Source organism: Lolium perenne, chromosome 6 (assembly GCF_019359855.2).
Source record: "Lolium perenne isolate Kyuss_39 chromosome 6, Kyuss_2.0, whole genome shotgun sequence".
NCBI lineage: Eukaryota > Viridiplantae > Streptophyta > Magnoliopsida > Poales > Poaceae > Lolium > Lolium perenne.
The window spans coordinates 128,564,125-128,577,787 of NC_067249.2; the positions used below are offsets into that span (position 1 = coordinate 128,564,125).

General features: G+C 39.9%; 1 protein-coding gene and 1 long non-coding RNA gene across 2 annotated transcripts; one reads left to right on the plus strand and one right to left on the minus strand.

The window, feature by feature from the left end:
- Positions 1-6,563: 6,563 nt before the first annotated feature.
- Positions 6,564-7,792, minus strand: LOC139830129 (uncharacterized). The gene is made up of 2 exons (XR_011747246.1): positions 7,269-7,792; positions 6,564-7,058 (listed from the first exon to the last, which is right to left on the minus strand). It is a non-coding gene; the product is annotated as an uncharacterized lncRNA (long non-coding RNA).
- Positions 7,793-8,645: 853 nt separating this feature from the next.
- On the plus strand, positions 8,646-12,996 carry LOC127330385 (uncharacterized). The gene is made up of 5 exons (XM_051356616.2): positions 8,646-11,438; positions 11,524-11,761; positions 11,869-11,941; positions 12,027-12,290; positions 12,379-12,996. The coding sequence occupies exons 1-4, from the start codon at positions 11,107-11,109 to the stop codon at positions 12,068-12,070; spliced, it is 687 nt and encodes a 228-aa protein (XP_051212576.1). The 5' UTR covers positions 8,646-11,106; the 3' UTR covers positions 12,071-12,290; positions 12,379-12,996.
- Positions 12,997-13,663: the final 667 nt, after the last annotated feature.

The window sequence follows — 13,663 nt, forward strand, 5'->3', positions numbered from 1 at the left end:
TTAGCATCCTATGTATGCATACCCATCAAACTAAGATGATCAAATAGGATCACCCAAATCTAGACCCTAGTTCCTATTCCCAAGGTCATCATCCTTAATTGATCACCTTTAGTATTAAACCAATTTGATCAATCCTAATAGTAACCATGATTGATGTTTGCCCTTACATACCATACTCCACTAAACCTTTCTAGTGTTAGATAATTATGAGCCATCATATCTAGGAGCCAGCTATTCATTACTTAATGATCCAATAAGCAAAACCTAGACAACCTCAACCCTAATTGATATACTTCTTATTACTTAAGAAGTATGTTCTTCAAAAGTTATTCTTTTGAAGAATATAACAAGTAACCATTAACCATGCCATATAGTACTAAGACCAACTACTATGCATTACATGTTAGGATTGTACCAAATCTTATCGTTGGGTGCTAGTAATATTATTGTTATGATATATTGCATTACTTGTTTATGATATCAAGTACCCAAACCTTAATAAGAACCTTGTTTGTGAATCACTCTAAAAGTGCAACACACCTTGAACTAATCATTATCACTCACTAATCCTAAATCATCGGGGTTAGGTCACGCTTAGAACGATTGCATCTCATGCTTATGCATTATTGCATCCTTGCCAACCTTTTAAACATCGTCCTTACCGGACGATGATACTATTTCAGAATTTGGAGTTATTGCGTATCGAAGACCTTGCCTGCATAATCTGGCAGTCAAGAAAGGCAAGTTCATCGCTTGCTCATGCCATTTGAGTATTTTTATCAAATTATTTGCAAAGTACTATGTTTATCACTATTGCATAAAAACCAAAACCACTATTTTCATAACTATGAATATGACTATGTGGTGGGCAATGGAACCATGGATTGTGTTGATATGGTGGAGGTTCCATTGCAAGGGTTTATATCCATCTAGGATTAAACAACAAATGTCGTCCAGTGATTCTTGTGCCGTAATACCCGTGTTAACCATAAGATCTGGAGTGGGACGGAATAGTCAATTGTATTTCCACCTCTTGTACATCAACGGATGCGCTTTACCGTAGACCCTTGATCCAAGAGAGGACAAGTGGTACCCTTGATCCAAGAGAGGACAAGTGGTAGGGTGGGGGTCCCGATAAAGTCCCCACGGTTATTGCGGTCTATGATGGGTTGCAGCTGCCGGCGAAGGAGTTCATGGTAGAGACCTGAACTGTTGTCGTGGTCGGGGTCCATCCTTAATTGGAGTAAGAGGACCGGCGAGGACCCAAGGTCGGGGTTTGCAACAACGGGTGGGTGTATGAGGTAGCGGAGGAATATGATTGGCTATGACCTTATACCGGGCCTCACACCAAAGGAAGTGTGGACGGGTCGCCCCCGGTTGGCACCAAGGTTAAGATCTCTTATGGGTAAAGCAACACACCTCTGCAGAGTGTAATGAATCGTGACCTGTCACTCCCTGTTCCGGGATATGGAACTGCGAACGCGGCCGGAAAGGAGCTCCATGAAGTTCTAGTAAACCGGTGAAGGCTGACGGTCATAGTTCTTCTGAATAAAAGCAACCTTTTGAAGAAATGGTTATGAAAACTTGCATTGGTATTAGACTTTCTGGTCTAATGCTGTAGCTAGTGCATTAAACACCTCTTTCCTATAATGAACTTGTTGAGTACGCTCATACTCATCCCACTCTTAAATCCCCTGCTTAGATATGGAAGCATCGAAGGAGGATCTACAGTGCAACTCGAAGGCCAAGGAGCCAACAACTACTTCACGAGACAAGACCCTGTCAGCGGAGTCAGATATGTCATCCAACAAGGAGAAAACCTAGATTAGCAGTAGAAAGGAACTAGCTTCCTCAACCTAGCTCCTACTTAGCTAGAATCTATTCTTAGCCTCTATAGCTAGTCAAATACTCTACAAATAGAGTTCGTGATAGAATTAGACTACGAGTCGTTCTTCTGGAGTTTATTTGCAGATTTACCTCATTGTAAAGTAGGAGGCTGTGCTGATCTTATGTAATAGAGTAAATGTTGTAATTCTATAGACATGCCTTGGACCCGCATATGTTTCTGTTGTACCACTCTGAGCGATATAATACTAGTGGAACGGTGTTTCATTGGTGTTATATCAGACTTGCATACTACACCATGCAATGGTATGCCGGGTCATCACAGTTGGTATCAGAGCAAATGCTTTGACCCTAGGATTAAAACCCTTTAAAGGAGACCTATAGGATTGGTAGTGTCTATAGGAAGTTGTCTTAGTTAAACCAAATACTTCTTATGACTTGAGATGGATATTCACTTGAGAATAATCCTGACACACTTAAGTCAACCTTTCTTATCTATCTTTACTACGAGAAGTTAGTTAGTTAATCCCAAGTAGGTAGTATACCATTAAGTCCTTAAAACAATAGATGAGTAGATCACAGTTGGTATACAATACATGGTAGTCCAAAGAGAGGGTACAACCATAAGGAAGATATCCTATTGGAAGATGTGTACCAACACATGTTATAGTTAAATAAGAATTACTCAGACCTGCACTAGAAGTAATATCAAGTGATGAAGATAATTAAGATATCCTAATAGAAGATGTAGACCCAGACAAGTAATAGGGTAAATAAAATTTATCTAAACTTGTGAAACAACTGATAGTAAGTGATACAAACAAGTGATATGAGTAGTATAGACCATGATGAGTCAATCATGGGAAATAAGGAAGAGTGATAGGAATAATATATGTCTACTTACAAGGTAGAGTTGCTAATCATATATGATTCACCTGAGAATCATTATGTGATGTACTAGAGCCTCATAAATATTTAGGAGAAGTACAATAAGAAGCCAGTTGTTCAACAACAGTGCAAGAATTGTGTTCCAAAACAATAAGAAGTGTGCCAAGCACATCATGACCATAGTCTTATGATAGAAACACTTGGAAGTATAGGAGCTATATTTCCATAGTTATGTGTTTAGAGTAGCAATGTTAGAACCTAGACATATCATGTGAGATAGTCCTCAATAAAATGAAAGTTAAGTAGTACTTCCAAACAAAACTAGGTTAACCCTAACTATCCTAGACCACTTTGTTTCAAGTTTATCTCATTGCAAATGTGCAATTAAGGTAAATGTTGAGACAAATAGTAGAATGCCATATATTCGTGCTAAGTATCACGATATAAACCTATATTATGTGGTGTTATATACTACACATCAGAGCCTGATGTTTAGAGATGTCTTACTCAACTATTATAATTCAGGCTTATGATGATGTGTATTATAAGCACAAAGCTGAATCTTCTTGGATTTTTATTGGATTTTCATTGATTGACTAGATCCATACATGAAGTTCGACTTTGATATGCAAATGCATGTTGCAATATCAAGTTCTGACTTGATGCTATAGATCTAGAGGGTAATAGTATTCGTGTGAGGAAGCGACGAATTCTGGAAGATTCCGAAGACAAGATGAAGGTTCATCGGAGAAATGAAGTAAAGTTGTGGGAAGTAACCACAATACTCTGAAAGAAGTACAATCAGAAACTCATGCTTACCTCAACAGAGGAGTACTTTAGTACAGAAGAAGCATGAAGAGGAGAAATATGATGATTATGGTGAAGCTCAAGCAGATCCCTAGTCATCATGGAAGAGGGAATGCATGGGAAATCACTTCGGATACTATATTCATAGTGTCAGTTAGTGGTTCTCTTACAAAATAAACCCTGACAGAAGGAAGATGACCTATGAAACCATAGCAGAGATAAAAAGACCATAGTTAATATCAGAAGACCACAGTTGTGGTATAGGATAAATACTACGAGATAAAGTAGAAGATGTCCCGACCAATTGATCAAAACCTAAATAGAGTTCACTTTTAGATAACGAATAGCCACAATTGGTATCAAGTAGTCCATAAATGGATTATTCGTACCAAGAAGTTGTGAACCAATAAAAATTTGGTCAGCCAAATAACTATGACCTAAAATCATTTAGTCAAAGGATTCACATTGGATGTCCACAATTGAGTGGATACACCACAGATATTCTCCGCACCTTAGAAGAGTACAAACCATAAACTAGACCTAGACCAATATTCTAACCATAAGTCCAATGGTTGGAAGAAAAGGAGTTGAAGATCATAAGAAAACTCCAAGTGGTAGAGTAAAGATTGAGTTGGATGTACAATGACTCAATACTTTGAGCGAGATAGAAGAAGAAGATCTGAACTGGGAGGAAGTTCAATCTTATTTTCATAAGATTGTTGAACACCACTTTCAGAAAAATGTCAGACCAGAAGCCGAGGTTCATACCTCGAGGAAGTGAAAATTGGACTATAACTTGAGAAAGTGAGGAATACTTACTCAAAAGTACGGAAGCTCAAGTAAGTCATGGTTAAGGAAGTTGGATGAAAGAAATATCAGAGACCAAATAAAGCTCAAATAGGCCAAAGACCGAAGGAGTTAGACCTTGCCAAAACTAAATACAATTAGAAAGATTTCTTTCATGGAACCTAAAGGAACCTAAAATCATTATAGGTATCAACTATAAACCATGATTGGATGGACTAAATGAGTCTAATCCATTATTAGGGAAATCAACCATCACAACCATTTCCATGGTAAGTACCTTACAAAGTACCACTATTGCAGTTCTGGTAGTAAGGGAAAACAAAGACCTATTTACCAATTAGGAGTATGTTATCAAATTAATCTTCAGTTAAGGCTAGGAGCACCAGAAGAAGTCCCAATCATTGAATCTTCAATGAGAAAGGAAACAAGATTATAATATTGAAAGAAATCATGGAACTGAAGTAAGAAGCCACTGCTCAGAGACAGACACTAATGGATTCCAGGAAGAATCTGGACAAGGGATATATTCAATTATATCCAGAGAGATCACCACGAAGTTCGAGAAAAGTTGTAGACTATACAAGTCGGAACCACACTCCGGAAACGTGAGAGAGTTCAAACTTCGAGGACGAAGTTTAGTTTAAGGGGGAGAGACTGTAATATCCCAGGATTGGAGGTTACAAAAAGAGAGGAAACAGATGTGTGCATTGCATTCATGCATAGAAAATCCGGGGAATTTTCGCGCTTTTGTTTAAAACCTCCAAAGGGATCGAGGTTTCTCTTACATAGATGGAATTTAGTTAGTCTTCGATGTGGGTGCGACAAATTTCAACATGACCTTTCTAAATTAATGTGTTCTGAGAGAAATAAATTGAATTCACAATCGAATATGGAAGACTGAAACTCAAATAAGTATTTGAATTCATATTATAAATTTTTAATTACAATTCAAACAATGTTTGAAATATGAATAAGACAAAATAAGAAGTATTAAGAATAAGGAAATTACATTTTATTAATTATATACACATTTACAAAGTCATTACAATATCCATAATATTACAAATTACAAATATTACAAGAATCTAAAACAGAAAAGAAAAGCTAAGCTAAACCTATTTAAATATCTTCTATTCTTTGTTTCTTTGGTCACCTGCAAAACAAACGAAGAAAACAAAAGGAAAAGGAAAGCCAGGTGGCCAGGTTAGAAAGAAATGGAAAGCAAATAAGATCTTTCTCAGTCCATGCTCATCCACAAGAGGGGATGTACCAGGCAGAGACTTGCGCCACACAAGCAAGTAGCACTGTCACACATGCATGCTATGTGTTGTCTCACGCACAGAGCACATAGGCAGTAGTACAAGGCCAAACACAGCTCAGGTCATCAATAAAAGAGGCATCCCTTGGAGCACACAACTCCTTAGCACAGGGTTCATCGACCAGATCAAGAACACAAGAAACAATAGCTATTCTTCATCCAGGCCATCAAACCATCTTAGAAGATATCCCAGTTCATCCAACCAAGTACCAGTATGGTGGTATCCTAGAACAGGATCAAGCCGGAGCTAGGAGGAGGTGCAGTCAAACAAGCAGTAGATCAAGATCAACATCACCCGCTATCCAACTTTGCTACAACAGGTTGATCCATTGATTTAATATAAGCATCTCAGCATACTAGCTTGCACAACTAGGATCAGGGGAAATAAAGAGAAGAATCCACAACACTCCATCAAACCACCCTTCAACTAAATTTTCATCTAGGAGGATGGAGAGATGGATTTTCCTCTCAGTCTTGCATAGAGGTGCTATGCATGTTCATCACCGAGGTTTAGAGAAGCAACAACCCAGTAGTATCTGTTCATATCATAGATCATGCCTCAGCCTATGCATCATGGGCAGGGCCAAGAAATCAAGCATAGTTCTGTTCTTATCAGTTCTATGTAGAGAAAGAAAGAAAAAGTGAGGTGTCAGTAGAAAGGGGAGCTAGATCACCTAGCCTCAGCTAGTGATCCCTGGTAAAACCAGGAGCTCATACCCTAACCACATACAGAGAGAATAGCAAGATCCCTGTGAGAAAGCCAGTAAATAAATTATGTCCAGAAATACATCTTTCTGATCACTTCAACACATCAAGAACACTAGAAATCATCTAGCAAAGTATATACTTGACCAAGAATATTGTACACAAGTTTGGATGATCATGTGAGCATCAAAAATACCAAATAAGTGAATCTGGAAGTAAATCGCCAAGAAAATACAAATTAACTATTTATATCATGCATATGTACTAGAAAGTCGACATCAACTCAAGTATTATATCTACACAGTTACACTTGTATAAGATGATTAAAACCTGAGCTTTACAGCCATTTATTTATTTACATAGCGACAACAATTATTCGTATGGTTGCTTATCTGTTACCATATGCCTAGTCGAGCTAATGCACACTCCAGCACCCCCACATACACAATTGCTTGATGAAAACATTGTGTGTGCACGTCCTAGTGATACATGATATACTCATCTGTATCAATTAGAGCCTTGACCTACTCCAGAACATCAATTACAGTTTAACCAGGACGCATCTATCTAGCACCAGATCACACCCAGGGCCTGATCACACCTTACCATAGCATCGTGTTCTCACACATGTGCTGGCCAAGAATGTGCACAACACCACCAGCACTACTAGACAATAGCAGTTCATCACCTGCAAACACACAACCTAGTATACGTTCAGGAGATCGCCATTACCACCAAAAATGTGACCGATGAAAACCACTGAACCTAGCCTGTAACAGATCATCGCTCCTCCCCATCATATTGTAGTGAGCAGGGAACCACAACCAAACCACTAGTACCCATCCAACATAAATCATGCACATTACACGGGAGAGGGCAAGGAAGAACCAGAGCTTACCCTGATGCGTGACCGTGGACATAGTCGAGGGAGACGTCGAGGAAGACGTAGGAGGGGCTAGCCAAGCCTTCCACCGCATCATAGCGCGGGAGACCACGGGCAGTCCCAGGGGCAGCATCAGCACTACACCACACCATCAGACCACCACAAAATAGGGGAGGCCGAAACGGAAGGTCGAGCTGGGGCTCGAGGTGCAAGTCGAGGCCGCCAAAAAGGGAGCAGCAGGAGGCGCGGCGGCGCCGGAACAACGCCGGCGGCCGAGCCAAGCCAGAGGCTAGGGTTAGCCGAAGAAGCACGCACGAGTGCGGGCGAACGTCGAGGCGGCGGGGATTCGGTGAAGGAGATCGAGGCGGAGCCACGCCGGCAAGAATCGGCGGGGATGTGGCCGGCTGTGGCCGGAATCAAGACGGCGACGTGGAGGCGAGCAGGGAGCAGAGAGGGGAATCGTGCGTGAGAGCCATGTGAGATAACGAGAGAGAGAGAGAGATGAGGGCCTGGTCGCGTTATCATCCTGGACTTGTACGTCTACGTATATGGCCTAACAATGTGTATACGAGTAACGTATGTCCTAGTTAGCCCAATTAGCTCTCTAGTTAATTAGTGCTGATTAGTGTGTTCGCGTGAGATGTATGGCACTAATGAATGTTTGTGCTTAGGTCTAATACATACACACTTGCATAGGTTTAATACTTACACATTATATAAAATTATCCACAAATCTAATTTTGCATATATAACTTTTGTAATTATTTGATTATGATTTAGAGAAAATAAAACTACTCTAAGGTATGTAACAAAAACATTTTAAAATTACAAATTGTAGTCTGAATTTTAAAAATATATTCCTTACTTAGTTGAATTTCTATAAATACTTAACATATTAATTCAACTTAATCATGTTATAAGTATTGTCCAGATTATTTACACATGATTTAATAATTAAACTAATATGTTATTTTTAATTAATAAAAATCAAGTAAATTCCATAAAATTTAGGATAAGTATAAAAATATCTAAATCATATTCGAGTGCTTTGTTAAATTTTTAATTAAAATATTTTCTTTAAGCTAAATTAGTTAATTAAATCCAAAGCAATTTAGTACTTCAAGAAATTCTTTAAAAAAAATAATACCTTGAACCTAAATATGATATAAAGTGCTATAACTCTATTTTTGAAAATCAATAATAGGAGTTTGCACTCGCACCTTAATTAATACACCTAAGATTTAATAACACCTTAGATCAAACTCTTACATATCTTTGAGCCAACCGAAAATGTTTGAATTATTTTGTATGACCATTTTTAATACTTACAAGTAGGATCTTTATGATTGAACCTTATGTAGGAGGTGGACACTAGATCATGTAGTTTAAGTAAACATTCGTCCTACACTACCAATTTAATCTTATACTAAAAATTGGCCATAATTTGTAGTTGTATCATCCAATATTGTAACAATAGAATTAACCATTAGACATCTTCCCTAGTTCAACTCAACTAAGTTATTACCTTAAGAATTGCATCACAATTAGACAACCCTAGTTCCATTAGGAATCAAACCCTAACCCTATTATTTTATGTGAAACCCTAAATTTCTTCCAACCCTAAAACCCTAATTCATATATGAACTAAAACCCTAACCCTAATATTCCATGTGAACCCTAACGTACTTATAAACCTAAACCTTGGGTTAAACATATGATCATGATATTTTATTTTCATTCATAGGTTCATAATGAGCAACTCAATGCTTATTCATATTCACATAGAATATAGGAATCCTATCACTAATAATTTAGCATCCTATGTATGCATACCCATCAAACTAAGATGATCAAATAGGATCACCCAAATCTAGACCCTAGTTCCTATTCCCAAGGTCATCATCCTTAATTGATCACCTTTAGTATTAAACCAATTTGATCAATCCTAATAGTAACCATGATTGATGTTTGCCCTTACATACCATACTCCACTAAACCTTTCTAGTGTTAGATAATTATGAGCCATCATATCTAGGAGCCAGCTATTCATTACTTAATGATCCAATAAGCAAAACCTAGACAACCTCAACCCTAATTGATATACTTCTTATTACTTAAGAAGTATGTTCTTCAAAAGTTATTCTTTTGAAGAATATAACAAGTAACCATTAACCATGCCATATAGTACTAAGACCAACTACTATGCATTACATGTTAGGATTGTACCAAATCTTATCGTTGGGTGCTAGTAATATTATTGTTATGATATATTGCATTACTTGTTTATGATATCAAGTACCCAAACCTTAATAAGAACCTTGTTTGTGAATCACTCTAAAAGTGCAACACACCTTGAACTAATCATTATCACTCACTAATCCTAAATCATCGGGGTTAGGTCACGCTTAGAACGATTGCATCTCATACTTATGCATTATTGCATCCTTGCCAACCTTTTAAACATCGTCCTTACCGGACGATGATACTATTTCAGAATTTGGAGTTATTGCGTATCGAAGACCTTGCCTGCATAATCTGGCAGTCAAGAAAGGCAAGTTCATCGCTTGCTCATGCCATTTGAGTATTTTTATCAAATTATTTGCAAAGTACTATGTTTATCACTATTGCATAAAAACCAAAACCACTATTTTCATAACTATGAATATGACTATGTGGTGGGCAATGGAACCATGGATTGTGTTGATATGGTGGAGGTTCCATTGCAAGGGTTTATATCCATCTAGGATTAAACAACAAATGTCGTCCAGTGATTCTTGTGCCATAATACCCGTGTTAACCATAAGATCTGGAGTGGGACGGAATAGTCAATTGTATTTCCACCTCTTGTACATCAACGGATGCGCTTTACCGTAGACCCTTGATCCAAGAGAGGACAAGTGGTACCCTTGATCCAAGAGAGGACAAGTGGTAGGGTGGGGGTCCCGATAAAGTCCCCACGGTTATTGCGGTCTATGATGGGTTGCAGCTGCCGGCGAAGGAGTTCATGGTAGAGACCTGAACTGTTGTCGTGGTCGGGGTCCATCCTTAATTGGAGTAAGAGGACCGGCGAGGACCCAAGGTCGGGGTTTGCAACAACGGGTGGGTGTATGAGGTAGCGGAGGAATATGATTGGCTATGACCTTATACCGGGCCTCACACCAAAGGAAGTGTGGACGGGTCGCCCCCGGTTGGCACCAAGGTTAAGATCTCTTATGGGTAAAGTAACACACCTCTGCAGAGTGTAATGAATCGTGACCTGTCACTCCCTGTTCCGGGATATGGAACTGCGAACGCGGCCGGAAAGGAGCTCCATGAAGTTCTAGTAAACCGGTGAAGGCTGACGGACATAGTTCTTCTGAACAAAAGCAACCTTTTGAAGAAATGGTTATGAAAACTTGCATTGGTATTAGACTTTCTGGTCTAATGCTGTAGCTAGTGCATTAAACACCTCTTTCCTATAATGAACTTGTTGAGTACGCTCGTACTCATCCCACTCTTAAATCCCCTGCTTAGATATGGAAGCATCGAAGGAGGATCTACAGTGCAACTCGAAGGCCAAGGAGCCAACAACTACTTCACGAGACAAGACCCTGTCAGCGGAGTCAGATATGTCATCCAACAAGGAGAAAACCTTGATTAGCAGTAGAAAGGAACTAGCTTCCTCAACCTAGCTCCTACTTAGCTAGAATCTATTCTTAGCCTCTATAGCTAGTCAAATACTCTACAAATAGAGTTCGTGATAGAATTAGACTACGAGTCGTTCTTCTGGAGTTTATTTGCAGATTTACCTCATTGTAAAGTAGGAGGCTGTGCTGATCTTATGTAATAGAGTAAATGTTGTAATTCTATAGACATGCCTTGGACCCGCATATGTTTCTGTTGTACCACTCTGAGCGATATAATACTAGTGGAACGGTGTTTCATTGGTGTTATATCAGACTTGCATACTACACTATGCAGTGGTATGCCGGGTCATCACAATTCTCTAAAATCTGCGGGATCTTCTGAAAAAGATGCTGCCTCCGAAGGTACTGCGTCGGCACTCTCTCCTCCTCCTGCTGTTTCTCTAAAGAACAAAAGGAAAAGGAATGATGTCGAAGATTTCGGCACCTCCAAAGCCGAAGAGGTTGATCCTTCATGCCAGAAGGCAACTTATGATCCATATCTCGAATCCCTCGTTAGCTCGTAAGTTACTTTGATTTCCCCTTATTTCTGTACTCGAAGTTTTTTGCCTTATCTTGCTTTTTATGATGTCAATCTTTAATCACAGTGATGATGAGGAAGAAGTACCAACTGTTGACGTGGCTCCTCGGACGAGCACGTCACATACTTTGGTTGTTTCGGAGACGCCAGTTGAGGGAGAAGAATCCTCGCCTCCTCGACAAAACGTCGCCACCACCACTCCTCCTTCAAGCCCTCTTGCTCCTTCACCGAAAAGTACAAGGGTTGAAATGATCGTGGAGCCTACCCCTCAATTGGGTGGCTCTTCTAATCCTCTCTTAGATGATGTAAGTTTCTAATTTTCTTGCCAGTATCTTTATTTCGTCTGTTTGCTTCTTTACGCCTTCATATTTTTCCCATACCGATGTTTTCTACCTTTGTTTTTCTTTGACAGCCCATGATCAAAGAGCTTGTTCGCATCGGATCCCAATTCATTGGGTACCGTGAATATGCCAGCAGGACTGAAGGTAACAACTTTTTTTGCTGCCATTGTTTCTAACTTCTTGTTCCTATTTTTGTCGCAATCTTGACTGTTCTTTTCTATTTTGTCAGAGAAACTTGCAGAGGCCAACAAGCTTGCCAACACTCTTGCTTAGAAACTGAAGCAAAGTGAAACGGCTCGCAAGAAAGACGAACTTGATGCTAGCCAAGCCAAAGCAGAGGCTGATGAGGCCAAGGCAAAAGCTGCTAGTGTCGAAGAACTGCAAAAGAGACTTGAGGATGTCGAAACTGCTTTCAACGAGCACAAGGCCGCCCAAGTTACTCGTGAAAAGGGAATCCTCAAGCGCTTGAACACGCAAAATCGACGCTTCCTCGGTAACTTTGTTGATCCCTTCTATTTTTCTTAGGACTTGCTTTCTTTTGTTTTTACTTGCTGTCGACTAACATGTACTTTTTATGGCAGGTCAAACAAGCCAAGAGTTTGATCTTGAGAATCCCACCAATGATCCTCTGCTTGACGCACTTTCTTATCTGGAGGTTCATGGCCAAGAAATTCGCGAAGGCGTGGTGAATGCTAACGCAGGATTGTCGAAGTTGTTCCCCTACTTCTTCCCGAAGAAGGAGGAGCCTAAGACTTTCCTTGCCCTTGCCAAGGACTTCAATCCACCGGAGGATCTTGGACTGAAGATGCGCCAGGAGAACATGAAGGTTGCCGTTGAGAACACTGTTGCCTTGGTTGCTGACAGCCAACAAACTGTTGACTGGATGAAGGTTGGTGACACCGAGCAGATAGAGCAAACAAAATGGCGGTCATTGATCAAGGCAGCCAAACCCAACACGAAGAAAATCTTGGCCTATCTCGGGATCAAGCCATCTTCAACTCCTAGCTCATCAAGGCCGGAGGTCTAGTTGAATGCCTTTGCTTTTTCTTTCCTTGGCTTCCTCTATTTCTTTTGCTGTGGTCGCCATTTTAGCCTTGGCGACAATTATCCTGTTAGTCCCTTTGGAGAACTTCTTTTGTAATGTCTATGTAAATTTTCTAAAAAATCAATGAAATTCCTCTTGGCACTATCATTGATCCTGGGATTTTCTTTTCCAGTTAATATTTGATAACTATTCAACCAACCCTTGCTCTGCCGATGCTTCACCTGCTTCTTCCTTCTCGAAGAAAATGCTAGTCGATGATAATCCCCTCGAAGGTTCTTCAAGCAAACATTTGTCGTAAGATTTGCAAGAATTTCGACAACAACTTCAATCCATGAAAAAACAAACTCTGGCAATGATGGAACAATCTCGAAAAGCATCTGAAAAAGAGAAACTTGCTCTCCAACAAGCCAAAGAAGCTATGGCTGCCAAGGATGCTGCTGTGTTGGAAGCTAAGGCAGCCACTACTCGAGAAAATAGCATGCTCGAGCTAATGTCTGAAGCTAGCACAGATATGCTAGGTATGTTTTTCCAACCTCATTCTGCCTCTTTTTTTTGCTTTACTGCGCCTCCCCTTAAATTTCCTGCCTTGTCGCTTAATAGGCTCCGTTCTTGACGCTGCCGCCGAAGACCAAAGAGTGAACGAGAGAACGAATCTTCTCGTCAATCTTTCCCTTAACCATGGCTGTCTGCTCGGGCCACTCCTGAACGGACCCAACAAATTGTCAGGTTCCAAGATCGTGCTTGCCAGGTGCGCGAATTTCTCAGTTTTTGCACGACAACGTTAACCCTTGTTTACAAGACTTTGTTTCCTCGAAATGAGG

What these genes read in the sequence shown, in the direction of transcription:
- LOC127330385 (XM_051356616.2), top strand. Translation starts at nt 11,107, where the DNA reads ATGCCTTGGACCCGCATATGTTTCTGTTGTACCACTCTGAGCGATATA. An exon ending in CTCGAATCCCTCGTTAGCTC is followed by an intron (nt 11,439 to 11,523) that starts GTAAGTTACTTT and finishes CTTTAATCACAG; the next exon opens with TGATGATGAGGAAGAAGTAC. An exon ending in CTAATCCTCTCTTAGATGAT is followed by an intron (nt 11,762 to 11,868) that starts GTAAGTTTCTAA and finishes TTTCTTTGACAG; the next exon opens with CCCATGATCAAAGAGCTTGT.